This window comes from Crocodylus siamensis, chromosome 1 (assembly GCF_052110815.1).
Source record: "Crocodylus siamensis isolate JL-2025a chromosome 1, ASM5211081v1, whole genome shotgun sequence".
NCBI lineage: Eukaryota > Metazoa > Chordata > Crocodylia > Crocodylidae > Crocodylus > Crocodylus siamensis.
In genome coordinates, this window is record NC_143395.1 from 137,373,399 (window position 1) to 137,400,647 (window position 27,249).

The following is a 27,249-nucleotide window of genomic DNA, read 5'->3' on the forward strand; positions in this document are numbered from 1 at the left end:
GGCAAGCAAGGGACAGCAGTTTCCCTATAAGGAATGTGGCTGGCACTGTACGAGGGGTTGGACAATTTGGGATGAGAGAAGTTACAAAAGTGACAGAAACAAAGGAACACGTGTGTTCTGTGTTGCCACCCTGGGAAGACAGGATCAACCTTGGACTTCTTGTTTGAACAACGAGGAATCCAGAAACTTGCATCCTGCATGCCTAGCAGAGGATCTGAGACTAGTACCACCGAAGATGTTATAGCAATAACCTAAGGAACTGCTTGCCAGGTTGTATTACAAGGAAGAATACTTGTAATAATAAATCTAGGGGTTACTATTAAAAGTTCACTTGATACCAAATTGGATGAGGGTCTGTGTCAGTCCTTGGGGATCTCTGGTAAAAGGGACCCTAGGGGCAACAAAAGGCATGACGCCTGAGCTTAGGATTGGAAGCCAAGCACTTCCACACAGAACAAGTTCCAGACAGATGCCACTTTCTTTCAGATGATTCCTTTATGCAATACTTCCCCTCTACCTTCTGCATATAAAGCCCATGATACCAGGAATATGGGTTTTTGATGCCTAGTGCAGGAAGACTAGCAAGTATGGCAGAAGACCAGCTTGGCTTATCAGGGAACTCTTTAGTAAACCAAATCACAAAAAGGAAGTTTATAAGAAGGAGAAACTTGGACAAATAACTAAGGAAGAGCATTGCTGGGGCATGCAGGGTTGAAGTCAGGAAGGTCAAAGTGCAATTGGAGTTGCAGCCAGTAAGGGATGTGAAGGGTAACAAGAAGGGTTTCTACGAGTACCGTATTTTTCGGACCATAAGACGCACCTGACCATAAGACGCACCCAGTTTGACTCATACCGCTTGGTATTACTATTAAAGGGCACCAACCAACCTGACAGGCAAGGCTTTGCATGGCAGGAGAGACTATGTGTGTCTCTCCTGCCATGACGGGCTCCTTGCCTGCCTGTCAGGGCACTGTGCTGCATCACATAGTCCCAGCCGGGACGTTACCTGGTACCGTACCTAGCTGCCTCCTGTGTCAACGTTCTAATCCTGTCAGTCTGTCAGTGTCACACACACACACGCAGGGGAGGCGTGCGCTGTGCCGATCATGTGACCTGACTGACTGACATTGAGACTCCAGGAGGCAGCATGCACACACAGCAATCCACAGCATGGGAACGGCAGCGGACAGTAAGCGGGCGCATGGGACCGCAAACAAATGTTCTGGGGTACCACACCTTTGGACCATAAGACGCACCCTCGTTTTTCCCCCACTTTTGGGGGGAAAAAAGTGCATCTTACGGTCCGAAAAATACGGTATGTCAGTAGCAAAAGGAGGATCAGGGAAAGTGTGGGTCTCTTACTGAATGGGGGAGGGAAGCTTGTGACAGAGAATGTGTCAAAGGCTGAAGCACTCGATTCTTCTTTTGCCTCAGTCTTCACAGGCAAGGTCAGCTCCCAAACTACTGCACCGGGCAGCACAGCTTGGGGAGGAGGTGAGCAGCCAACAGTGGCAAAAGAACAAGTTCGGGGCTACTTAGAAAAGCTGGACATATACAAGTCCATGGGGCTGGATATGATACACCCAAGGGTGCTGAGAGAGTTGGTTGATGTGATTGCAGAGCCACTGGCCATCATCTTTTTGAAAACTCATGGTAATTGGGAGAGGTCCTGGATGATTGTAAAAGGGCAAACGCAGTGCTCATATTTAAGAAAGGGGGAAAAGGAAGATTCAGGAAATTACAGCTTTACCTCAGCCTCCTCAAGGAATCCATTTGTAAGCACTTGGAGGAGAAGAAGGTGATTAGGAACAGGCAGCATGGATTCACCCAGGGCAAGTCTTGCCTGACCAACCCGATTTGACTTCTATGACGAGGTGACTGGTTTTGGATGTGGGGACATCAGTGGATGTGGTGTATCTTGATTTTTTTAGCAAGGCTTTTGATACAGTCTTCCACAATATTCTTACAGGCAAGTTACGGGAATATGGGTTGGATGAATGCAGTGCAAGGTGGATAGAAAACTGACGGGAGCATCAGGCTCAGAGAGTAATAATCAATGGCTCAATGTCTAGTTGGTAGCCAGAATCAAGTGGAGTGCCCAAAGGGTTAGTCTTGGGCCTGGTTTTGTTCAATATCTTCAATGACCTGGAAGATGGCATAGTGTGCATCCTCAGCAAGCTTACAGATAACACCACGCTGTGGGGAGTAGTAGATATACTGAAGGGTAGGGCTAGGATTCAGAGTTACCTGGAAATATTAGAGGATTGGGCCAAAAGGAATCTCATGAGGTTCAACAAGGACAAGTGCAAAGCCCTGCACTTAGGACGGAACAATCCCATGCAGCAGCACAGGCTGGGGGCTGACTGCTGGGCAGCAGCTCTGCAGAAAAAGACCTGGGGGTTACAGTGCACAATAAGCTGAATATGAGCTGGCAGTGTGCCCTTGCTGCCAAGAAGGCTAACAGCATAGTGGGCTGCATTGGTAGGTGTGTTGCCAGTAGGTCCAGGGAAGTTGTGACCTCACCAGTGCTGAATAGAGAGGAATAACATTTGTGGGGGGGCAAAAGGCAAACACAGTACTGCAGAAAGGATATGGACAAATTGGAGAGAGTCCCAATGGAGGGTGACAAAAATTGTGCGGGGGCTTGGGGACATGATTTATGAGGGAAGACTTGGGGAACTAGGCTTATTTAGTCAAGTCCCCTCTCAGTCTTCTCCTCTTAAATAGCAGCCTTCAACTGCCTGAAGCAGCATTTGAAAGAGGATGGAGCTGGACTGTTCTCAGTGGTGGCAGCTGACAGAACAAGAAGCAACGGTCTCAAGTTGCAGCAAGGGACATTTAGGTTGGATATTAGGAAGAATTTTCTCAGGAGGAGGGAATTGCAACACTGGAACAGGTTACCCAGAGAGGTGGTAGAAACTCCATCCTTGGGGGTCTTCAAAACCCCAGACAAAGCTTTGGCTGGGATGATCTGGCTGGGGTTGGTCCTGCTTGGAGCAGGGGTTGGACTAGATGACCTCCTGAGGTGCCTTCCAACCCTCACTTTCTATGACATCCCAGAGTCTTGATCACTGGGTGTTGGTAAGCAAATGTCCTCTGAAAAGTAGGCTTTTTCGCTATGCCTGGCTTGACACTAAAATGTGGCTCCCCAAAATTGCCAGTCACTCTTTTTAAAATCTTGACTGGATCCTAGAGATGCTCCTTTTCTAAGGACTGGAAGCCTTCTAAACACCTGTTATTCTGGTGTATACAAGTGTGTGGCTTTTGAATAAAAGTTCCTGCTTGAACAACTAAGTCTGTGTAGTGGTCTGAGTGACTCTTCCCTTATCCCAGGAAATCTTGGACAAGAAATGCAACCTACCTGGTCTTTGCCTTTGATTTTCTGTAGGATATTAAATATACAATTTGCCAGCACCACTTCAGTGGGAACTATGACTAGAATACTCTGATATTAGCTGTAGTGGTTGTACTATTTAATTATCACACAAATACAGTTTTACAAAATGCTTTTAATGAAACCAAGGGTTGGTAACATCAGGTCTGCAGGCTGAATCCAGCCTGCAGAGCCACTGGATCTGGCTCACAAAGCTGGAGGGCTTTGCCTGTGCCAGAGGTGCGCAGCAATGAGGTATACCAGGTATTCCAGCTGTGCACATACAACCACAGCTTGCCCCTGCACTCCCACCCCACGTGCAGACCTACCCTCCTAAAGGCTGCAGTGTAGATGCAGCTTCCAGCTGCCAAGCTCTGGCACAGCTCCCTGCTGGCTGGAAGCTGCTTCTGTGCCCCATCCAGGGAGCAGGGGGGCTGGGACAAGTGGTAGCAATGTGTGCACAGCTGCCTGGCCCTGGCATAGGTGGAAGGAAAGCATCCCACTGCTGTTATGCTGCTGAAGCCACGTGGCCCACATCAGACTGGAGCTGGGCTGTTCTGCCCCATGGCTTGTAAAGGTTGCCAGCTGCTGGATTAGATTAAAATTGGAATGAAGAAGGGTGTGATCTGTAACCTAGATCATCGGAGTTAACCTCTAGATTTGTCCACATGGACACGTTACATTGCTGCAGGGGAGGGGAGAAGCTGTTTATGAATTAAATTTCCTATTCCCTTAAAATCAAAATGAACTGTAATTTGGTACTGTCATAATTTTCAAATGTATAGATTATTTTCCTAGCTTCCTATTGGGTGGATTTAAGACTAGTCATACATGAATAGTGACAGATTTACTGGATTTAGGCATGTGATTTAGATTGCTAATTTAATTTTAAAATGCCATATTTGAAAACAAACAATACTTTCAAGCTTTGATTTTAATGCCTAGTTCTTGTTTCTGGCAGTTTCAGTGCTTCAGGAAACACTGGCTGAGATAAATGTGTTCCTCCTTTTGATCTCCACGAAAGCAAAAGTGAAGCAGAAAAAGGCAGCAGGCCATTAACAACAAATGTCTCAGAGCAGGCAGACAGGTAGATGAACTGTAGCAATGACCTCGGTGGCTGAACTACTGGGGGTTGAGTCCATTGGAATAAATCCCCTTGGACTGGAGTGATGTGAAAAATGAATTTTTTAAAATTTTATTTTAACTTTTTAAAATTTTTTTATTTTTTGTTGTAATAAACTAAAAAAGTTGTCTCTTAATAATAGTAGCTCATTCCACTTAAATCAGTAGATCCCAAGCCATGCTGTTTGTAGCCATTCACATTTTATAACATTTAAAACTGGGGTAGTTGGGGGAAGAAACATTCTGATGTGGCCTAACGCATGGGCCAGTGAAGGTTGAGCATCACTGTGCAAATTGGCAAAACTTGTACCTATTGTAGTATTTATTTGCATAATAATTTACACTGACCTCATTCTTTGGGCCTGGCCCTTGATTTATTGCTCCCAACTTCTCTTGAGCTTAATAAGGGTTTTTGGTAGGCACAGTCTAAGCCCTTAGCAGCTCTCGCGCTCTCGCTCTGAATGTAGCTGGAGTATATCAATGCCTGATGTCCTGTGGCACTGGATGTTAAGGGTGCCTATACACAAGCAGCGAGGCTGCTTCAACACACTGTAATTACAGCATTTCATTTATCAGCATCCCCATGCTGGAAACATGGCAGTGGGGCCACTTCAACTAAAGTTCATTTGAGCTTTAGTTAAAGCGCCCCTGCAGTCACCTTTTTCAGCTTTGGGCACTTCAATTAGAGTGGTTCTTGGAGCTGCTCTAATTAAAACTTCCCCCTCCCAGAGTACTTGTATAAATGCCCAAAGTAACTATGTCCTCCTGGGTCTGACTGTCTATATTCAGTAGAGTACCCCTTGCAATGGTTGTGTATTTATTTATTTTTTCTCTATCTCTGTCTTTATAAGGTTTTAACTGTTGTCATCACCACAAACCCCTGATGAATAGAGGAGCAATAGAGATCTTGATGTGTGTAGTGTAAGAGTTGTGGCTTTTTGACTCTCTGGTGGAGGAAGCCACTGAAAGTCTTGTTGTGAAGGCAAGACCTCTTTCACTCCAAAATGTAATGTTGTTGTCTGCACTGGTAAATGTGTTAGGAAAGAGTGTTGGTAGTTTTTTGTTTGTTTGCTTGTTTTTTTTAAACGCCTCACTTTCTTATCCCAGCAATCTTTTGAATGAAGTCATCTGCTCCAGTATTGCCACTTTCAGCTGTGGTGAATGAGTTTTTAGTCACTGACCAAAGCTTTATTGTGACACTCAACAGAGAAACAGGACAATTGGTTGACAAGCTGATCTAGGATGAACAAGAATACTCCAGCCAGTTAGCGACCCATTTGACTGTGTAGGTGTCAACACCACAGTCCCCCAGTTTTTCATGAGAATGGGGTGAGAGACAGTGTCGAAGGCCTTCCGAAAGTCCAGAAATACTACGTCCGCTACGACACCTGTGTATTAAGGATTTGGTGACCTGGTCGTAGAAGGCCACCAGGTTGGTCTGACAGGACCTGCCTCTAATAAACCCGTGTTGGTTGCCCATAAGCATAATCTCTCCTGCTGGCCCCTCGTGGACAACCGCCAGGATAATTCTCTCAAAAAGCCGTGCCAGGGGTCCCACAATGACCTCTGCTAATTCGCTCTGCACTCTGGGGTGGAGATTGTCCGGACCAGCTGATTTTAAATATGTCCAGTCCCTCCAGTTCCCTGACTAGGTCCTCACTGACCCTAGGCCTGGGTGCGCCTCACCTGGGGCCTGAGGGGGTCCTGGTGGGGGGGGCTGATCCAGTCCCTGCTCAGGAAAATGGAGGCAAAGAAATTGTTAAATAGGTTAGCTTTGTCGTCTGGTGTGACGACCAGATTTCCTAGAGTGTCTTGCAGGGGCCCCATGTTACCCTGTACTTTCTTTTTGCCTCCCATGTATTTAAAAAAGGACTTCTTTATAAAAAAGGTCATAAGATTCCAGCAAGATAAGCATCCAATTTACTCTTGAAGGTGTTCAGTGTAGGTGCTTGAACCACCTCCGCTGGCAGACTGTTCCAGACCTTGGGGGCTCGGACAGTAAAGAAATTCTTCCTTATGTGCAGTCTGAAACGGTCTTGCAGGAGTTTATGACCGTTCAACCTCATCATCCCTTGGGGCGCTCTGGTGAACAAACGTTCCCCCAGCTCCTGGTGGTCACCCCTGATAAACTTATAGGTGGCCATCAGATCACCCCTGAGCCTGCGCTTTTCCAGGCTAAAGAGCCCCATGGCTCAGCCTGTTGTCGTAAGGTCTGTTTTCCTGACCTCTGATAATGCGCGTGGCTCTTCTCTGGACTCTCTCAAGCTTCTCCACATCCTTTTTGAATAGTAGAGCCCAAAACTGGAGGTGGTTCTCCAGCTGTGGCCTCACCAGGGCCGAGAACAAGGGGAAAATGACATCCCAGGATTTGCTTGAGAAGCATCTATGGATGCACGCCAGTGTTTTGGTCACTTTAGTAGCCGCAGCATCACATTGGAGGCTCATGTTCATCTTGTGGTCAATGATGACCCCCAAGTCTTTCTTCCATGGTGCTAGCCAGCATGGCACTGCTGAGCCTATAAGGATGCTGCAGGTTTTTCCTCCCAAGGTGGAGAACCTTGCATTTTTTTTTTTTTTTTTTTGGTGGTAAACACCATCAGATTCTCGCCCGCCCATTTCATGAGCCTGTCAATATCTGCCTGGATCGCCGTCCTGTCTTCAGGTGTGGATGCTTTACCCCTGAGTTTGGTGTCATGGGCAAACTTGGCCAGTCCGCTTCTGACTCCAGTGTCCACCTCATTAATGAAGATGTTGAACAATATGGGTCCAAGGACAGAGCCTTGGGGGACCCCACTGGTCACAGGCCACCATGATGATTGACTTCCATCAATCACAACCCTCTGGGTCCGACCACGGAGCCAGTTTCCCAGCCAGTGGATCGTGGTGGACCCAAGGCCACAATTGGCCAGTTTCACCAAAAGGTTATCATGGGATACCAGATTGAAGGCTTTTTTGAAGTCAAGATATGACATCAATCTCTGGTCCCTTGTCCAGGTGAGAGGTCACCTGGTCACAAAAGAAAATGAGATTGGTCAAGCAAGACCTACCTGCAACAAACGCATGCTGGCTATCTCTCAGGATGCTGGCATTGGCCAGTCCATTAAGGATGGCCTCTTTAATAAACTTTTCTAAGACCTTCCCTGGGATAGAAGTCAGTTAGCCGGATCCACTTTCCTCCCTTTCTTGAAGATCGGCACCGCGTTGGCCTCTTTCCAGTCTTCGGGCACTATACCAGAGCGCCAGGAGTTCTCAAAGATTCCTGCCAGAGGCTGGGCTATGACGCTCGCCAGCTTCTTGAGTATCCTGGGGTATAGGCTGTCAGGGCCGGCTGACTTGAAGGTATCCAGACCGTCTAGGTGTTCATTCACGAGGTCAGCATTGATGGAGGGCAGGGGATCTCCCTCACCTGGACCTCCCTGTCCCATAGTGGGCATGGGTGTCCCATGGGACTGATGAAAGACCGACGCAAAGTACCCATTTAATAGGTTGGCTTTTTCCTGGGCATCAGTTGTCCCATCCGGTTTATCAGGGGTCCAACATTGCCCTTGCTTTTCCTCTGGCTCCCCACATATCTGAAAAAGGACTTTTTATTGTCCTTGATGCTCGAAGCTAGTTGGAGTTCAGGATGGGGGTTTGGAGTGGGGAAATGAGCTGTCGTGTCACTGTCAGTTCGGTGCAACTCTTGGCTATGTGCATCTCCTGGGGTATAATATTTTGCTCTGGAATACGTATTCTAGATAGATGTAATGCGTTTGAGAAGGGAAGTTTGATAGTAATGCTGTGCTACTAGAAATATGTGCTTGCCCATATTTCTGTGGGACCATTCTGATGGCAACCCAATAATAGTTTGATCACTAACAAACAAGTCCTAGTGATCATAGCTTAATATAAAAAGTGATTTCTGTGGCATATATAACTTTTGCCAGTCTGTCCTGTAGAATGTGGAGCCTTTAGTCTGATTTTGACATATGTGTATACCGGTCTAACTGAGGCACTATTTGTCATAATTAAGACTGAGTTTACTTGGTTGTAAACAGTAAACAACTCAGTGTCCAGAAAGCAGCAAAACTTGCCTAGATTTGAAGTATTTTATAATTGTACAATTCATATACAGCTATATAAACTCATTATTATACTAGCCAATTGCCCATCAAGAATGACTGGGGGGAACGGGTGGGGATGGAGCCTCTCTCTCAGGCTTGCTTCCCCCCTTCCCTCCTGCTGCTTGGGGTCTGGGCCCATTTTTCCCCCTCCCCACTGCGTGGACGAGTGGGCCTGGGCCTGAGGATGGGGAGAAGCTGGTGCTGCCATGGCAGGGGGAGCATCAGGCCTGGATGGACCAGGGGCAGCGGGGGGAACAGGAGGAGTGGGCTTGGAGCCGAGGCAGGGGGTGGAGTGGGACCGGGACTGGTCCTGGGGATGGAGGGGTGGAAGAGACCTGCTCTTCCCCTCCCACTGCTTCCACCTCACCCACTGCAGCGGGCCTGGTTCTTCCCTGGCTTGGGCTTGGTCCCACTCCTCCCCTTCCCCCCCCCCATCTTCTCCATGTTGGTTCTGAGCCTGCTTCCCCCCACTGCCGAGTCGGCCTAGGCCTGCTGCTTCCCCAGGCGCCATGGCCTGGCTTCTTTCCACCCTCGGCCCCAGATCTCCCCAGCATCAGGCTTGGGCCCACACCACACCTCCCCCTACTGCCATAGCATGCCGGCTGTTCCTCCCACTGCCAGCACATTGTCCCGAATCAGGCCCTGCAGGTGGTAACAACAGGGGAGGGGAGGAGCAGGCTGAGGCCAGAGCTGGTGGCCTTGGCTCCCGACCCCTGCAACCCCGCTCCCTCCTGCACCGCTGCCATCGTCACCTGCAAGGAATAAAGGCGGGGGCTGGGCGAGGCTTCCTTTCCACTCCCGTCCCCTATGTCCCACCATCATGGCGGTGTTCCAGCATGCTGCCAGCTCCTATTCGACCACTTGTTCGCACTCTGGCTGACAAACGGACAGTCAAGTGGAGCATGAATAAAGCGTTACAGACAGACTTGGGCTTTTATAATATTAGAATATATAAATTTTTAAGGAAGTGAACTCTTGCAATTTTATAGTTCTAGTCCTTTTGTTTTTGTTTTTGTTCTGAAGGGTCCTATAATGGAAGAACACAACGTTACATAAATAATCTTGTATGTGGGCTATATATGTGATGGAATCGGATCATAATTGACATAATTATAGGAGACCCAGTAGAATCCAGATTGTCTATGAGCAGTTCAAATCAAATTGTACATGAGCTGCCCAGCTGTTTTGCTGTGCTTTGTACTTTGCTCTTCCACTTGGTTGGAATGGGCTTGGCAGTCCTGTGCAGCTGATTGGAGAAGTGTGCTTTCTAAAATGAGTCATAGCAACCAGTCTAAGCATCTCGGCAGGCCTACATAGCAGTGTGCTGCAGCTCTACGTACTCCTGCATATGAGGGTTGGGGAAGGGGGAACCTAACCCTGTGAAGTATCCAGTTTCTACTATATGAACAATGTCAGTTCAGTTCCAGGGTCTCAAGTGGAGCTGTTTAGTACTCAAGTCAACCAGTTATTAACTTTTTTCTGGATAGACAGAACAGTTGCATGCAAATTCACTATTGCAATGTCTGCCTTCATACCACTGAGTCAAGCGTTTATCACTGGTACATTGTAGGCCTGTCCAAATAGGGAAGTATCTGATTTGGATTCAGTCGATTCGGAGGACAGTAATTCAATTCAGATCGCTGTCCTGAATTGATTCGGCTTTGAAAGAGTCGCTGCTGATTCAGAGAGTTTCTGTAATTCAGCTGTAGACTATAATGGGGAATCACAGAAATAGCTGTAACTTCATCACTTTTTTGGCAGACTTGGATGAAAACATTAGGGATGGTAGCCCTTTCTGAGGGCATGAAGCCTGCCAAGTGTCAAGGAAATAGGTGCAAGGGTTTCTGGCAAACTGCACCTCAAACTGTTCAAAGCAAAACTCAAGACGTGTATGACTGTGTAGTGGGATGAAAATATCAGGGATGGTAGCCTGTAACAGGGGGCCTTCCTGGTGCCAGTTAGATCTCTGCCAACCTACCTGTTTGTGGGCCAGCCAGCCCCGCCTCTTTTGCTGAGGTGGAAACAGCTCACAAAAGGGACAGAAAGCCTGCCGACAGGCTTAAATGCTGTTTTTTACCTCCCTCCCCCAGAGCACTGTGATTGGAAGAGGATTCAGGGAAAGATCACAGTCACTGGCCAGCTACAGATGTCAATCCCTGCTCCCCCTCCCTCTTACCAATTTTTGTTTCCCTGCCAGACTCCCTTCTGAATTGCCAAATCTCCTAATAATTTTCCAAATCTCTTCTGGATCAGTTCAGAGGGGTTTTTTGTCTCCCAATTGGATTCTGATTTGGTGGCTCAGCCTCTGATTCGGCTGAATCTTCTCCGAATTGAATCGGCGACCGAAGCTTCACACGCACCTAGTAGATTGCCTGGTCTAACTGTTCCTTCTTGGACTAATCAGCAGTCGCACAGCATTTTTGAATGTGTCTTGCTGGTTGAAAGGTATCCAGGTTGTAGCCGTATATTGGTCTAGAGAAAAAAAGCAATCGGGACTCATGGTAGAGGTGGTATCTAGATCAACTAGAGTTTTTGCAAAAAAAAAAAAAAAAAAGTCTTTTTAATTGCAAGCTTTCAGGCGCGCACACCCTTCATCAGGTATCAGAAAAAAGATTGTAAAAGATGAAACCTTCATAATTTTACAAGAAGGAAGCAACTTTGACCACCTGAAACATGAGATCCTGCTCCTGCCCTTGTTTAAGGTAATTTGCATCATCATAGAGCTCAGAGATGCCTTACTAGGCAAGAAATGCCTGCCCAGAAGAGCATTGCATCTATTTACTCCCCTGTGAAATAGGATATATCGTAACCAGAAGAAAATATGACTACATCCTGCTTGCCACCAAACAACTTTGAGGTAAACAGACTATTCCAACTTTTTTTTCCTCTCTGAGCCTAATCTGCATATACAATAAACTGTTCCAAAAAGGGGATTTTTATCCCACCTTCAACTTTCCTATGAAATATGAACTTTCCATTCCTACCCGGGAGAACTTTCTACAATCTTTTCTCCATTGCCTGATGAAGGGTGCTTGTGCCCAAAAGGTTGCAGTTGAAGACTTTTTTTTTTTTTGCAAAAATCTAGTTGGTCTCATAAAAGATATCACTTCTCCCATGAGTCCTGATTGCTTGTTGGTTGAAAGGTTCTCTACAGCAGTGCTGCCCAGAGCTGAGGGACAACTATGAAATGAACTTTTTAAGCATTGCTGTGAATTGAGAACAAGGCTTCTATTTTCCTATATGCTACTTGCAAAACTAGTATTGCCCACCAAGCCAAGGTGGGGGTTATAAACTAAGAACTAATGTATTTGGGGTTCTAAGGGCTGGTTGGTGTTGGTGAATCTGTCCTTAATTTGGAGGGGGAGGTGGGGGGGGTGGAGAAAGGGAAGCTGCTAATTGTATACCTTAAAATCCATGGAAATCTCTTCTGGTGGTCTCTGGGTTTCCTATTTAGTGTTCAAATGAATCTATCCTTTATTTTTAAATTAGAGAAATTCCAAGAGAGAACTTAAGTCGGATATGTGTATTGTACTATATAACTCCATTTTTAAGAAACGGCCATTATGAACTTGTGAAACTTTTTACTCTGAATTTCACTTACTTTTAACATAATTTTGTGTAAATGCTGTGTGGTCAAGACATCCTTGTCCTTCAGTGATTTCTTCAAGAGGGGCAGAAAACAAGAGAGTGGGGAAACAATTTGGTTTAATCACAGACAACAAGATGTTTGTCTCCCTTTTGTTTTTAATGGTCACTTCTATCAAGATGTTCTGTACATTAATTCCTCTAGAATCCTTTGGAAATAGTTTACTGGGGAATGGTGGTGTTCCTTTTCTTGGCTTTGGGAGGAGGGAAAGGTGAAGGTAGACCTTTTAACTTTTAGTTTTCTTTCCTTGTTTCTTTGAAGTTAAACTCCCTTAATCTTTTTTTATAAGACTGACTCACTCTGTTTTTGATAGATTCATGAGTCTGCACTACGAGCAAAGAACAGAAGGCAAATGGAGAAGCGGAAGCTGTCTCAGAGGCGGGTGCGCTCCGCAGATGTGGAGAAAACCTGGAAAACAAAATCATCCCCACCAGATAATCCTTGGATGACAGAGTACATGAGATGCTACTCGGCAAGAGCTCGGTGAATCAAAAAACATCCTGGGACATTTACAAAAAAAAAATTTAAATCAGGATATTGGTGCAAAGAACCAAACTATTTATGCAAGGTTTTTATAAGGGTTTCCAGCAGTTTGTGATGATGTTTGTACTCTGTCACCTACCTCACCGTAGGGTGTATAGTTGGAGCCATAACATTTGAAGATGGCTTTTAAACATTCCACCTTTTGAAGAGGCATTTCAAGTTAAGAAAACAATTTCAAAACATTAAATATCTAAGCAAATGTTTACAGCCATTAGATGTAGGTCACAAAAATGCAGCTACCCCTTAATACAAATGTTCATAATTCTCTTAAGTTGTGTATGTGGGTGTGATGTAGGTGCCTTTGTATTATTTAAAATAGTACTTTATCACTTCCATTCAGGTGGCTAACCAGAAAGCCAGTGGCTCTAGTAAGCTTCACTAATGATAGGAGACCTGTGTTTCCATCTCTGCAGACAGCTGCCAGAAGTTGTCTGCCTATTTTGCAGGCTTTCAAGAATTTTAATGCAATTACTTTCTAAAATTATTTTAATAGTGAATCTTACTGGTATGCTCCTATTTCCATTGTTTTACAATGTCGTGGATTACATCAGTATTATCCTGTGACTTACTTATTGCACAGCAAGACATACTCACAGGATTAATTTGCTGTTTTCATGACTAACATCAAATGGTCGATTGTAGACAATCACTATTTAATGGCTGTCAGCCAGTAGATAATTGATTGCTCTACCCGTATTGACCAGGGACCACTGTATTAAGCTAGGGGATGCATCTATCTATGTTTGGATCTAATCATCTGAATACCAGTTTCAGATTACATTTTTAAAAGTATGCACTCTAATGAGCAAGCTGGTTTCTGAATAGTGAAGTCCTATTTTTAACACTTGCATCTGTGAATCTTGTCAATGCTCCAAGGAAAAAGTAGATGTAATTCCACATGGTTTAGTGTAGTTAATACTTTGATAGAAGTTTTAGACTTGTAATTTTGATAAACACTTACAAATTAATTTATTTATGGGGTCCAATCTTCCCCTGAGGTACAAGCATAACTCCTTACTAAGGGGAAAAAAACATCCCTGGGAAACCCAGAGATTACCAAAATCTCTGGATATTTTTATTTCATGGGTTCTTTTTTAATTCTGTAGGACAGCCAGCACTTGTTTGATGTTAGATCCTCAATGTACCTTTTATCAGGTTGCTGTAAATGGAATTTTTACCTTTTGAATACTAAGTGTGAGCTTTAAAAAAGATGCTTATAATAGTTGTGAGCCTTTTTTTTGAGACCTCTTTGAAGTGTGGTGTGTGTTTCAAGGTGCATTCTTTTACACAGAACACATTACTGAACTCTGACCATGTTTTACCATGGTTTGACCTTAACACGTTAGGATTTTTAAAGAGTCTTAAGCTAGTTTGAGGTGGGAAGTTAGTCCTGTGGTGTGTTGGTATAGCAGATTTTTAAAGTTAATGCATCTACCAGTCTGTTTGGCTTCACTGCACAAGCCTTGGAAAATGGAAGGCAGACATTGGATTCCAAAAACTGAAGGCAGTGATTTTTATCTGAGACTCCAGTGTGCAGAGTCAAGGTTCCTCTTTCCTAAGAGGATGACTGAAAGAGTCCAAGGCTGATGGAGCAAATACAGCTTTCCTGTTGCCTTGGTTTTTAAATTATATATTTTTTCATATACAGAGCAATAAAACTAACTTACTAAATCATTCTATCTCATGGGATTTAAATGGTGGCCTCTTTCACTTGGGTTGCAAAATTTAAGAGTGCAACTTTTTAAAATGTTGTTGTCTTCTAACCTAGCCCTCAAACCACCAACTACAGCAGAGGTCAGCAACCTATAGTCTGTAGGCTAGATCTGGTCTACTAAAAGCTTTTTATTTTATTATCTTTAATCTGCCTCACCAACTTGGTGTCAGGGTTGCAACCAGCTGCCTGAATTTGAACTCAGCTGAATTAATTTGGTGCACTGTTCCTAAAAGATTTCTCCAACCCTTGCAGTAGAGACTTTCTAACTTGGAAAGACAACCTCTCCTCTATGTATGAGGCCATCCTGTAGTTCTTTTTAGAAATTTCTGAAAGATGCCTGCATTTCTGAGGGCATCTTATTCTACTGGAGGTTACTACTTAACCTCATTGGTGAAATAATATTTTTGATTTGTTTTTATTTTCTCCCCTTTAAATATATTTGCTCTAAATAGTCCCCAAGTTTCAGGTAAACTTCCAGATCACTGGGCATCTTATCCCTTAAAATAGTAACAGAGATTAGTAGCAGCACTAGTAGCTATACTGGATGAACAAAAGTGTGTGTGCGTGTGTTTTGGTTTTTTTTTTCCCCAGTGTGTGTTTTAGTTTTTGCTTTTTAAGTTTTTTTACTCAAAATATTGGTTGCATCTCTGTTTTGGAAGGATGCAAGTCTTAATGTCAAAGCCATTCTGCCACTGTTCTATGCTTTCAGTGCAGGTGTCAAATTGAGCAAAGTGTGAGGAAGAGGAAGGTTTGCTTAAATGCCTTAGACGGCTTAAGAAACCTAAGTAAGCTGCAGCATTAAAGTTGCTTCAGGCTTGTCTCTTACTTGTCCCCTGACAAATTGGTCAGTAGTTCTTGTTCTACCAACATTTAACTTGCTGGAAGGGAAAAGTGCTACAAAGTTAGATTGAATGACGGTCAAATGTCATTTTTAGCTTGAACTTAAAAGATCCCTGCACACCTGAGTGCTGTATTCTCCCTGTTCTTTCCTGGGGTGTGTGCATTTATGCAGCCTGAACCGAGGCAACTTTTTTTTTTTTTTTTTTCTCCCTGCAGAAAACATCTATTGGGAAAGCCACCTCACCTTGCCTAACTTCTTTAGATGACCTTCTTGGGGGGGCGGGGAGGATCTATCATAGTACTTAAAGCTATGACTTCAAGGGGTATAAAGCTGACCACCCCATGCCTGCTGCCAAGTCAGTTGTGGATGCAAAGCATCTTAATTTTGGGACTGCAAATTCAAGTGGTTGGCTTGCCTGTGCAGTTTCCTAAGTGTTACCCTGCAGCTGTTGGTACAAAGCGATGCAGAGAGTAACAAAAATGCCGTCTTGAAAACTTGTTTTCTGCAGTTAAACAGCTTCCATGTTAAATTTAGGAATGTGGTATTGAAGGAGAGCCCTAATGAAAGGCTAGCTGTTGTTCAGAGAGCAAGAAACTCCTATTAATACTTGACTAATGTGAGGTAGATTTGAGATGCATGTTCAGTGAAGTGGAATGGCTTTTGCACCAAGACAGTGTAAAAAGAAGTTTTCAATTTTTCCAGTCTCAACCGTCTCCTGGCAATTGAAGAATTAAAGATGCCATACTAACTTACTGCAGCCTCAAATATTTCACTCTTGCTTTAAAAAGGAATTTTGTTCCAAATATCTTTGGTCAATTATTTCCTAGTTCTTTTTGCTAAGTCCTGACAAACTCTAGTCTCTTTCACTAGATGCTCAAAACCACTGTGCATAGTGAAGTGGTGATTATGTCCTGCTGGTGTAATGCACTTTCTTCAGCTACACCAAACTCTGAAGCCCAGCGGGTGTGTTCAGTGTGCAATGTTACAATAAAAGCTGTGTAAAAGAATGCCCTGGTACAGTAGAGTAGCATGCTTGTGCTCAGTCTTAGTGCTCTCGCATCTTCCTCACACCATGCAATTTGATACTTACAGGGACACTTGCCTAGCTTTAGGGCCAAATTTAACAAACTTGTAATGGACAGGCTTGACTGTCCTTCTATCCAGGTAGCAGATGCACATTTAAACTAATCTTTCATTCTAGGAAGAATACATCTGCCTTTTTTAATATTAAAATGTATGATGATGTGAAATTCGGCACTGAAACAAGACCTTCAGGAATGGACTCGGTTTTCGCTTGCAATGAAGTGACCAAAAGTCAAGAGGGTCTGTGTATAGCAAGTTGCTTGTTTCAGTCTAGTTTCTAGAACAGGTGGTACACTCAGCCACAAAGCCATAATTAGAGCCTGATTCTCAACCCTACAATTGGTCCCTCTTGAAAGGGATGGGAAGGATGAGGAAGTTGCCTCATTCTGTTTTGCTAGCACTGAATTCACTTTAAAAGCTGAAGAAATGCCATTTAAGCTTGAAGCAATATGTGACTTCTTTTTGTAGAATGGTTCTTAACAGTATTTGTTTTTAAAGCTTCTGCATTTTGTGTATAAACAGTGTATTTAACACTGCAGTGTCAGATTGTACATGTGAATAAAACTGAGTGAGATGATCTTGAGTGGCTTCAAACAGCAGTACAGACACAACATGCATATCTCTTCTTGAATCTTGCTACCTTTGCAACTGCAAAGTTGCAAATGGAGTAGAGAAGCATTTCTTGGACATGAGTTCAGTCTACTAGTTTCATGCCCTACAGTATGGTACCTAAATGCACTTAAAACTTAGAGCCTCAAAACATGGCTCAGCTATCAGCTAATCTGGGAAAAGCCTTGGATCTGACAGGCAAGTAGTTAAGAACTTCTCATACTTAAGCCCCATCCTTCTTGATTTAGGGCTATGGATTTTGTTACAGGATGGGATTAGGACAGGATGTTTTAAGTCGCTCCTGAACTCTTTATAGTTGTCACCCTCCAGGTTCTTCCTTCCTTCTATTTTATTCCTGCAGTATTTGAGACCGCCAAAGCAAACAGATGGTTCAGTATAACATAATCTCTTAACCCACATTGGGCTCCTAATACTGTTTTGTCTTCCCAGGTTAGTAGAGGGGTGAAAATGGCTTCAAGAGCTGGGCAGCCAGGGGCCATATGCTGCCTGGGCTAGTCTTGGGGGGCCACAAATTAGGGATTGCTTTCTTCATAGGCAGCCTAGTAGGCTCCCCTCCTAGTTGGGCACTGACCTGCAGTGCTGGCAGCCTGGCTTATGCCTTTTTTGCCTGCAGTGTGAGCAACCCAGCACCCTCCCCTGCTGTGTGCACAGCATGAGTGCCCTGCTCCCCACCTGCTTTGTTCCTCAGGAGCCCGGGCAGGATATGGAAGCTGGACCAGGGTAGGGAAGCCTGGACAATCTGGCTCCTGCTGGCAAAACCAACAGCAGGGCAACCAGGCAGGAACTCACAAGCTGCATACTAACCCTTCAGGGGCCATATGCAGCCTAGGAGCCCCCATTAAACAGCACTAGTCTATGGCACTGATGTTGCCATGACTCCCCAAGGTAGTGGCAGGGTAGGGTCTGACAAGGGCAAAACTAAATCCTAGCTGTCTCTGGCCATGCATTACTCTTCAGCTGCTGACAAAAGAAGATGTTGAGAATTACAGACAGGCAAGGTAATGAACAGAGTCTAATGGGGATCATCTATTAAGTCAGCATCAGCTAGCAACTTCAGTAAGTTTGACAAGCTTCACTTGTGTTACCGCTGGGAATTATATTAAAGTCAAAACTACCAGGAGCATTTTGTCTGAGCAAAAGGTCTCCTTTGTAGTCAAAATCTGTGAGGACAGTCACATTACTCCAAATAGCTACCTTAATGATGCAGTTTTCTATGTTGTCTTTCCTGGTGAAGACAACAATGTCTCAGGTAACCATGTCCCCTTGCCTTGCCCACTGGATTAGCACCACAGATCCTATATGTGGGGGAGCCTGTGTAATACATACTGGAAACCTTGCACTGAAGCTTCCCTTGTTGGCTCATCTGCTTCAGCCATTGTCTCAAGTTTTTAAAATATCATTGAATTGATCTGCAACACTCCTGGAAGGATGAGGCACAGATTAAAACCAAGCATCCACTACTGTTAGGGACCCAGCAACTGAGGACTTAATATTTAATATTTTGTTCTGGCAAAGCTGCCAAGATGCATACATAGCTCATGTAGAAATTAGACCCCCAGTTTCTCAAGCTGGGTGTGCAGAGAATGAAGATCAGGTGGTAGAGAATGGTGAAGTTTGGCATGTGAATTGCCAGTGCAAAATCTAATCTGGTCTTCTGCCTCATTTGCTATGTGCTTTCTGACCGAGGTTGTTCTAGCTAGTTGCCTTGTTCCTACTCTAGAAATGCATCAATGTTGTGTTGTCTTGCTCCTAGGGGAAAATAGAACAATCCTAATTCAGCCCCTTATGTAGCTTATTCTCTCACCCTTTGTACTTGACCTTACTTACATTTTCAGAGCTCGACTTTGCAACTTCAAAACAGGTTAAGTTTTGTGGGTTGTTACTTCCCATCTTTTTTTAAAACCCAAATTTAAAAAATAGCCTCCACTTGTATTAAAACTCCCTTTCCCCACAGAGACAACCGGCGGGGGGGCAGGGTGTCATACAAGCACAGGGAAGTAGTGTTGGAAGAAACCCCAGGATATCATCTAGTTCATCCCCTTGCTTAAGGTAGGACTGGCTCTGACTAAACCATCCCAACCCAACTGCATAAGCTGGTCTTAAAAAAAGCTTCTGAGGAGGAAGACTCCACTACCTGGGTAGCCTGTTTCAAAGCACCACCCTCATAAATAAGAAAGTTCCTCCTGCTATTCAATTTGAGGGTGCTGTTACAGGTTACCTTTATAACATTTTAAATCTGTGGAATGTTATGCTATTACAGGGGGGAGGTTGCAGCTTTGTTGGTCTAAGGACATAGACTAACTGCAGATGCTTCCTCAGCCGGATGAAGGGTGTTTGTGCCTGAAAGCTTATAAAGAAGGATTTCTTCCAACTATTTGAGGTGGTCTAATAAAGGATATCAGATCTACCCAAAGAACCTTGTCATGCTGTTATACAGCAGTTTCAGAGCAGTCACAGATTAAGAGTTGAATGCTATCTCTGACCTGCACAACTGACTTGCCACTAGAGGGCTGGCAAGCAGCAATGGGAGTCAGGACTCAACTGTGCTGCTGGGGGGCAGGGTAGAGTAGAGGGAGGTGAAGGGAGACTCAGCAAGAATGGGTTTTCTCTGGTTCAGCGCTGGTTAAAAGGTGCCATAGAGAATGAAGTCCTGAATTCGTTCACACAGTAGATCTAGAATAGGCAGAAGCAGAGCAAACCTTCACCCACGTACCTGAACTGCAGCCTGGAGGGAATGAGGAATCTCCATTTCATCATACAATCTTCAATATTGTTCACATGGTGACAAACAGGCAAGAAACTGTGTTGCCCAGCTCATGATCCAATCCATCAGTCAGGAGAGCTGAGTTCTGGCCCTGGTTCTACTGCTAGCTTACCAAGTGGTCTCGGGAAGTCTCTGCCTGTTTTCTCATCAGCCTCCTTTGCAAAGCACTTTGAAATGCATAAATGGCGAGTTCTACACAAGAGCAAAGTAGGGCTAAGTGCTTGCTGTCTAGTCTTGGAAGCACCCAGCCAGGTCTCCCAGCAGCTGTTTATCTCCACCCTTACAGCTTCAGTGAATTGGATGCAAATACCCTCAACAAGGTGCTACCTGAGGCACCCCTTCGGTAAATGCTAGCTCTTAGTTTTCACTCCTTTTTTGTACTATAGAAAAATAATAGTACAATTCTTCTGTTGCAAACAACTCAAAGGCCCCAACAGGGTAGAATGCTTTTAGCACCTTAGCTTCTTGTAAGCTATGGGATTATTTTGTGAATTATGTTTATATATTTAAGTTACCCCACTGGTGGTCTGGCTGTCAGTGCAGAGCTACCATATCCATTTTAGCGATACCAGGAAACCCAGAGAAGTACCTTCCCCTAGGCTCCCTGGTATCACTGAGCCCAGGCAGCTGTGTGGAGTGGAGCTGCTAAGGCTTTATCCCCTGCTGCAGCATCAGTTTGAGCCAGGCCAGACAGCCAAGAGAAGCACGTTTGCCCCAGCTCCATGGTTTCTCTGCAATTAAGCTGCTCAGAGAGGCTGCTCTCAGCGTGGAAGAGGTAGTAGGGCAGGGGCAGGCAATTATTTCAGGTGGAGGGCCACTTACTGCATTTTGGCAAGCCATCGAGGGCCACATTACAGGCAGCCAGGGGCAGATATATTTTCTAAATTTTTAGGGGCCCTGTGGGCTGGACAGAATGTCCCGGAGGGCCACATCCAGCTCACAGGCCACATTTTGCCCACCCTTGTAGTAGGGAGACCACTAGAGTTTTGGAGGAGGGGAAGGGCTGGAGTGGCTGGGAGCTGTACACCCTGGGATGCAGGCAGAATGAAAGTAAAGCATTTTACCTCCCCTGACCATTCAAACAATAGCCTAGAATGGCAGGGGGGAAATATTTTAAGGATACACCTCATTCTAAGTGGCTTATCTTTAAAACATTGAGGGTACTTATGATAGGTTAACACCCTTCAACAGGTGAATGCTCCTTTTTTTTTTTTTTTTTAAGCGTCTTTACCAGGTTTAAAGGTAGCCTGTAACATGGCCCTAAATTATGCCTGCTCCAATCTGAGACCACTGCTACTTGTCTCATCTCCTGCAGTCAGAGGCACAGACTATGCCCATAGTCTTTATAGCCATCATTCAGGTATTTGAAGACTTATCAACTAAATCCATCCTCACTATTTGCTTGCTTTGTTTACATTCACACCAGTACTGGAATATGAATAGCAGAAGAAAGCTTCTACTCTAGACATTGGCCGGGGGGGACTGGGAACAAAAACCCAAGCAGGAATAGTAGATTTAATTCTGGATTCTGTAGAGCACAGTTTAGTGTTTACGTAGCCAAACACTGAGTACACAATGCCTTTAAGCAGGAATTAAATCACTGTGAAGGGTCTAACAATTATTAAACCATCACCAAACTTTAAGCAAGGGGTAAGACTATTATACCAGAAATAAGAGGTGCTGTAAACACTCATGATATCTGGAGAGTTCTTTATTCAAGATTAGATACAAGTGTCAGATGTACTGGCACAGTCCAGCAACAGACTCATTAAAAGTTAAGACAAAGGCTTTTGTAAAATATTTAAATCTTTAAAACAACTTGAACAATTAAAAACGTCCGTAAAGAACAACCAAGTCTAGACTTCAGTTGCCTGGCATAGTTTCTATAAAGCTTTGCTAGGCCATCTTGCTTTGGTAAGTCAATTAGAGTAAGGACTTCTTCGTAGATGGAATATGCACACATACAAAGGGAGGGATTATTTTACCATTTAAATTTACCAAGATTTTATTTATTGCATAAACCATTAAGAGTAAAAAATTAAATTTCTAGCCTTACAGGCATAAAATCGAAGAGTCTAGATCACATACCATTTCACAATGATAAACTACACCTCTTCCATCATGAGGAGTTTTTTTCCCCCCTCGTGATGGTTGTATTCAGCATAAAACAATGTTATTTTAACTGATTATCAACATGTTATTAAAGTGAAATATGAAGCACAGTAATCTGACAGCTTTGATAAATCATGCACTTTAACTTTGTTAATGTGCGCTCAGGCTGCATGGATCCACTTTATTTTTAGAAACACTTAGATGTTGATATCAAGTATATATAATGAACTCATTGTAACAAAGCTACTTTTTAACACACATAAGGGATATATGAGATTAAGACACTTGGTACAAAGAAGAACTGTGCTTAGCTTATTTTTCATTCCAGAAAAATGACCAAAAATTGTCAAGCAGAATGGGTATAACCAATACTCTTGTATGCGTGGGACCGGAGGGAAGATTAGGAGGCACTGTTTCTACCATTCCAGATTTAAGGCTGGATCACCTGTTACTTAAGATCATTTTGAAAACAAAAAACTCACATTTGCAAATGCAGAGAATGATTATGTTATAAGAGAGGAGGAAAGTAAAGATTAGTGAAGGAAAGAGAAGGGGAAGACATGAAAACTAGAGACCAAAGGTGATAGAAGCATGAAGGTGAAACAGAAGTCTATTATGTAAGCAACACTTTCTAAACCCTCCCATCAACTGTGAGTGGATTGAGAATAAGAACAATTAGTTAATCAAAATGCCCTATAATCACCATAATATTTAAGAACGGTGATGTTAGCAAGAGAGGTCTTGGCTTGTGCTACATGTCAGAGCTAAGGAATAGGCAAACTTCCTCTTCCTCACTGTGTACAAAAAGTGACTTGTGATGCTAGGGCAAAATCCTGACACTTGCCAAAATGTTTCCCCACATCCATTCTTGCCTAGAGACTGTAGAACAAACAGGGAAAGGAAGTTCTTCCATCTTCAAGAAAGTGGCAGGAAGCTCTTATAGGGAAAGGCCCACAGACAGACTTTGCTCCCAAAGGAGTAGATTAAAAAAAAAACAAAAAAACAAAAAAACAAAAATCAAAGCTACAGCCAGGGTCTTTCATGTCTGGGATTGTACCAATGCCTCCTAGTTCTGGAAGTTTGAAGTACTAGTTACTTGCTCTATTCTGGGAGAAGAAATGGAGCAACAGGGGAGATGGCCATTTCCAGATACTAAATAAGGAAGACAACCCAGGAGATGGGATCAAGGCAGATATTTATTTAATAAGTTCCTCTGGAGTTACTCGAGACACTGGTAAATACAGCACTTAGTCAGCTTAATCATGTCAAACTATACCTGGAAAGGAACTTTGCTTGGGAGCGGGTCTGGTCAAGTGTGTAACAAACATGCATGCTACATTGCATACAGCATATTCAGCAGGCATTCCAGTCCAATATTACACTCTGACCATTATATGGAGAGAAGGGACATGATCAAAAGCTTTGGCCTGCAAGCTAGGTTTTCCAGCACAAATCTTTGACAAGGACCTACACTGAATTCTTTTGACTTGATGCTGCTAATTTGGAGAGACCCACAGCCTACTTTTTGGTGGGCGGAAAATTGACAAATCTCTTGCCCCAGAAAGACCATTTAAGCCAAGCATTACATCAACATTATAAGATCCCCCCCAAACACTCTAAGTTTGTTTTTGTGCTAGCATCAGCCCCTGGAACTATAGCACCAATTCTGCTTTAGCCCTGAAACACAGATATGCTACCCCAAAATGTCCCTTAATTAGATAGAGGTCAAATATACCATAGAATAAAGCAGTCTTTGCCCATGAAATTCCAATATAGGCGTCTTGTCTGAGTGAACTATTTTTTCTGCGTGTTCCGATTTCTCGAGTGACATCATTTCCAGTTAGGTCAATACAGTTACTCTGGATTTTTAGTAATATAATTAGGATCTCTCTGTGCCCTTTTCCACATCACCTTTAAGCATGCCCAGAAATACCCACTCTGTTCTACAGGTCCTTAACTTGCAATACAAAGCTGCAGTTTCCCTCACTTCCTAACATGCACACCCCCAGCCAGATAGTAAGGTAGACAGTCAGGGATTTCTGCCGTTTCTGACTCTGCAGCCCTTTCCTACCTCTTCACTACCGCTTCAAATGCCAGAAGGACAGAATTTCCAGTGGCAACTGTTACTACAAATCCTTTTCACACCATAAAAAGGGTGGGAGGGATATTCCAAGGAATGCTTAGCACCTTCATGTTAAAGCTAATCCATCAGGTTGAATACTCTGGTGATATTAGGGAGTGGGGGAATAAAAAAAAAAACAAAAAAACAAACAAACCCCAACCGCCACATGCAGCCACTCTCTTCTCATATAAGTAAATCCCCAACATCATGAAGTAGCTTCAGTGGGGCCTGGAGACAGGAAGGATGGCACTCCATACCATGCTGATAGGGGAAATATGTAGAAGATGGATCACAAGAGCCTAGGTGGAGTGATACTTTTTGTATTTATGATACGCAAATACCATAAAAGCATCTTAAAATGAATCCTAATAATCTGAAAGTTTCACCCATTCAGGGTAATTGATTTTACTTCTTACGCATTGTACGGTTGAAACGCTTTGCTTCCAATTGAACTCTGCAGATGCAGATTCAGCAGCCTTCTTTTTACAGTAGATTGCTTAGTTAATCCAATAATATAGCTAATGGGGGTGGGGGGTGGTGAACAGGGTACCAGCCCTGGGTGTTGACGTCACAGGGTAGCACAAAAAGTGATCACTACTGCTGGCTGTGGCAACCCAGCTACTGCCGTCCAGGGAGCAGAACTGCCCAGCTATGCCTCCCGAGTTAATGATTATACATTGCATAAGAAAGAAGTGTAACCTAGGGGGATTAGCACAAAAAAGAACTCCTACAATGATGGTCCTCCAAGTCATCCCACTGCACTAGAATCACCGAACAGACAGAAAACATTCAGAGATGCAAAACACACAGACAATCTCCATGACCCTCTTTCTACATAGCAAACCAGTACAGAAAAAAAAAAGAAAAAAAACTTTCAAGATCTAAATGTCAAACGGCTGTCATTTCAGAGACTTAGCTGCAACACTTGTTAGCCTACAAAATTTTACAGAACACTTTTTGACATACATTTATTTAAGAATTGTCAGAAAACAGGGCAGATGCACTTCATTAAAAATGTCCTTTCCAAACATGACAGATTCGTAAACTTAAGTCCTTAACTGTACTGCAGAATGGATCATGTAAACACTTTGTAGAAGTGGCAGAGTGAAGAGGGGGGGGGGAAGGGGGGGGGGAAAAAAATCACCGACAGTCAATGCCAGTGGCTTTGTGTTTCAGGTCATAAATACAACTGATTGTGCAATAAACACAAACATGATAAAGCCTACCTCACAGTTAAATTTTAGTTATGATAAAAAAAATAAAATATTAAATTGCTTTTAGTGCAACATTCTATCATACATAAGTGTATCATGCTTTGGAAATTTACTGTTACATTATATACAGGATACAGTAATACTCTGAAGTGAAGTTGAGGGGACAAAAGAATGTAACAGAAAATGTTTACAGGTATGAGTTTAGTATTGTCCACTGAATAGTTAGGTTTGTTTTGCAGTCTGCTGTGTCATGTGTACACTTCTGCATATTACCCTACAGTACTCTTTTTCCAGCAGTGGCCTGTTCTGGTTATATACAGTGGGGAAGATGTTTTAAAAAACTGCATAGCCTTCAAGCTTTATCAGTCTGTTTCTCCAAACACCATTTGCACGGACAGCTGTAAAACACAGAAAAGCTTTAATCACTGATGGGCACATTTTAGAGAATTTATCCTTAAGGAACAGATACTACAATTGGATCGATCCATGCACATGCAAGCTTGTTTGGTGCCATAATTACGTGAAAATGACTCCAAATGGATGCCCTCTTCCTTCTTTACCCTGGCTTCTGCCCTGTTCAATCCAGAGTATGAAGCAGGTACTAAATAAAACACAAAATCCATCTCCCTTAGGCTACTCCTTGCCAGTCTCCTTCAGTTCTGCAGTGATAGGTTGCCAAACTCTTTTAGGTACAAAGGTTTATTTTGCAAATCGGTAAACAGAAGGCTTTATTATAGCCTAGCTTCACATTAACTCTTAAGATCATTCTTATTCCTTGCAAAGAAAAAGAATATCATTCCCAGTAGCCATTTACAATTAAACAGCATTGTCACCAACAGGGAGGCACAGCAGGATGCTCAAGGTAGGTGGTAACAGATGCAGAACAACAGAAGAAAATCTGCTACCCAGGGTTAGTCTTTAGGGCAAGTCACCCACCCACATCAACTCGACTGAAAGGGGCCAGATGAAAAGTCCCTCATGAAATCCCTGGGTACCTGAAGGAGACTGCTGAGGAAAAAAAAAGGAAGCGTTCCTGGTGAAGACTGTTAGCTGAAATAATATTCTAACCCCTAAAACAGAATTTTCTAAACTATCTTTCCCTGTGTGGTACTGGAGAGGAGACAGATGGTGTATCAGCAGGTTTCCCTCTCCAGTTCTAAAGTAGCACTAATTTTCTAGTTTTGAATACAGCCAGCTGTACACAGCCCATTTAATCTCCTCTTTTCGTAGCAGCTAAAAGCAACAAACCGGTGGAAAAAAGAGTCCAGCATTATTGCAAGAAGCAACCAGCTGCAGACCTCTACTGGAATCTGTTCCCCTGATCCTCACCCACACAACTACTAACGGGAGAGTTAGAAGGAAACACTCCAGCCCTCCCTTCCAGCCTTTTGGATATCTCTGGAAAACAGGTCTCTCCTCCAGAGGCTATGAACAGTCTTGGTGCTGCTTCTTCCCTTTTGCCCTCTTCCTTCCCTTGTGCTCATATCGTGAAGCAACGCAAGACACCAAGTGCTGGTCTTCCTTGTAGGGAGAGCAGAACAAAGACTGGAACCAAATACTGTACTTTAATTATTTTTTTGAGAGCAGGATGAGTCTTTATCACTCATTCTTTAAAGCGTGATTATGAAAAGCCTTTAATAAGCTATGGGGCTGCACTATATATTATGGATTTACATTTCTGGTAGTATTTTGTCATCACACTGTAAAAATGGCCTGCCCTCTAGTCATCAGCATCTTTTCAAAGGTACAAGATTCACAGCAGAACTTGCCAAAAGATAAGCTTTTTTGGATTTTCTGAGAAATATTATGGAATAAAAAGCAAATTATTTCAGATTTCAATAAGGACCTGAAGGAAATTTGCTTCTACTTAGGAGAAAAAACAAAACAAAACCCAACACTGGAAGCAAGCCCTTATTTATTATTTTGCTGGATGCTACCCTGTTCTACAATTTTGCTCTGGTAAAAGTTCAGTACCACAAAAT

At 43.5% G+C, this 27,249-nt stretch overlaps 2 protein-coding genes across 2 annotated transcripts in view; one reads left to right on the top strand and one right to left on the bottom strand.

Annotated features, from left to right (window-relative positions):
- CCSAP (centriole, cilia and spindle associated protein) overlaps positions 1–17,002 on the top strand; it is a 29,453-nt gene extending 12,451 nt beyond the window's left edge. The window contains exon 3 of the mRNA XM_090043930.1: positions 12,558–17,002. Coding sequence (XP_089900056.1) covers positions 12,558–12,731 — 174 coding nt within the window. The 3' untranslated portion in view covers positions 12,732–17,002. The remainder of the gene's footprint in view (positions 1–12,557) is intronic.
- Positions 17,003–21,275: 4,273 nt separating this feature from the next.
- RAB4A (RAB4A, member RAS oncogene family) overlaps positions 21,276–27,249 on the bottom strand; it is a 36,457-nt gene continuing 30,483 nt past the window's right edge. Inside the window, exon 8 of the mRNA XM_090043951.1 lies at positions 21,276–25,665. The gene's annotated coding sequence lies outside the window, so the exon portion shown is untranslated. The remainder of the gene's footprint in view (positions 25,666–27,249) is intronic.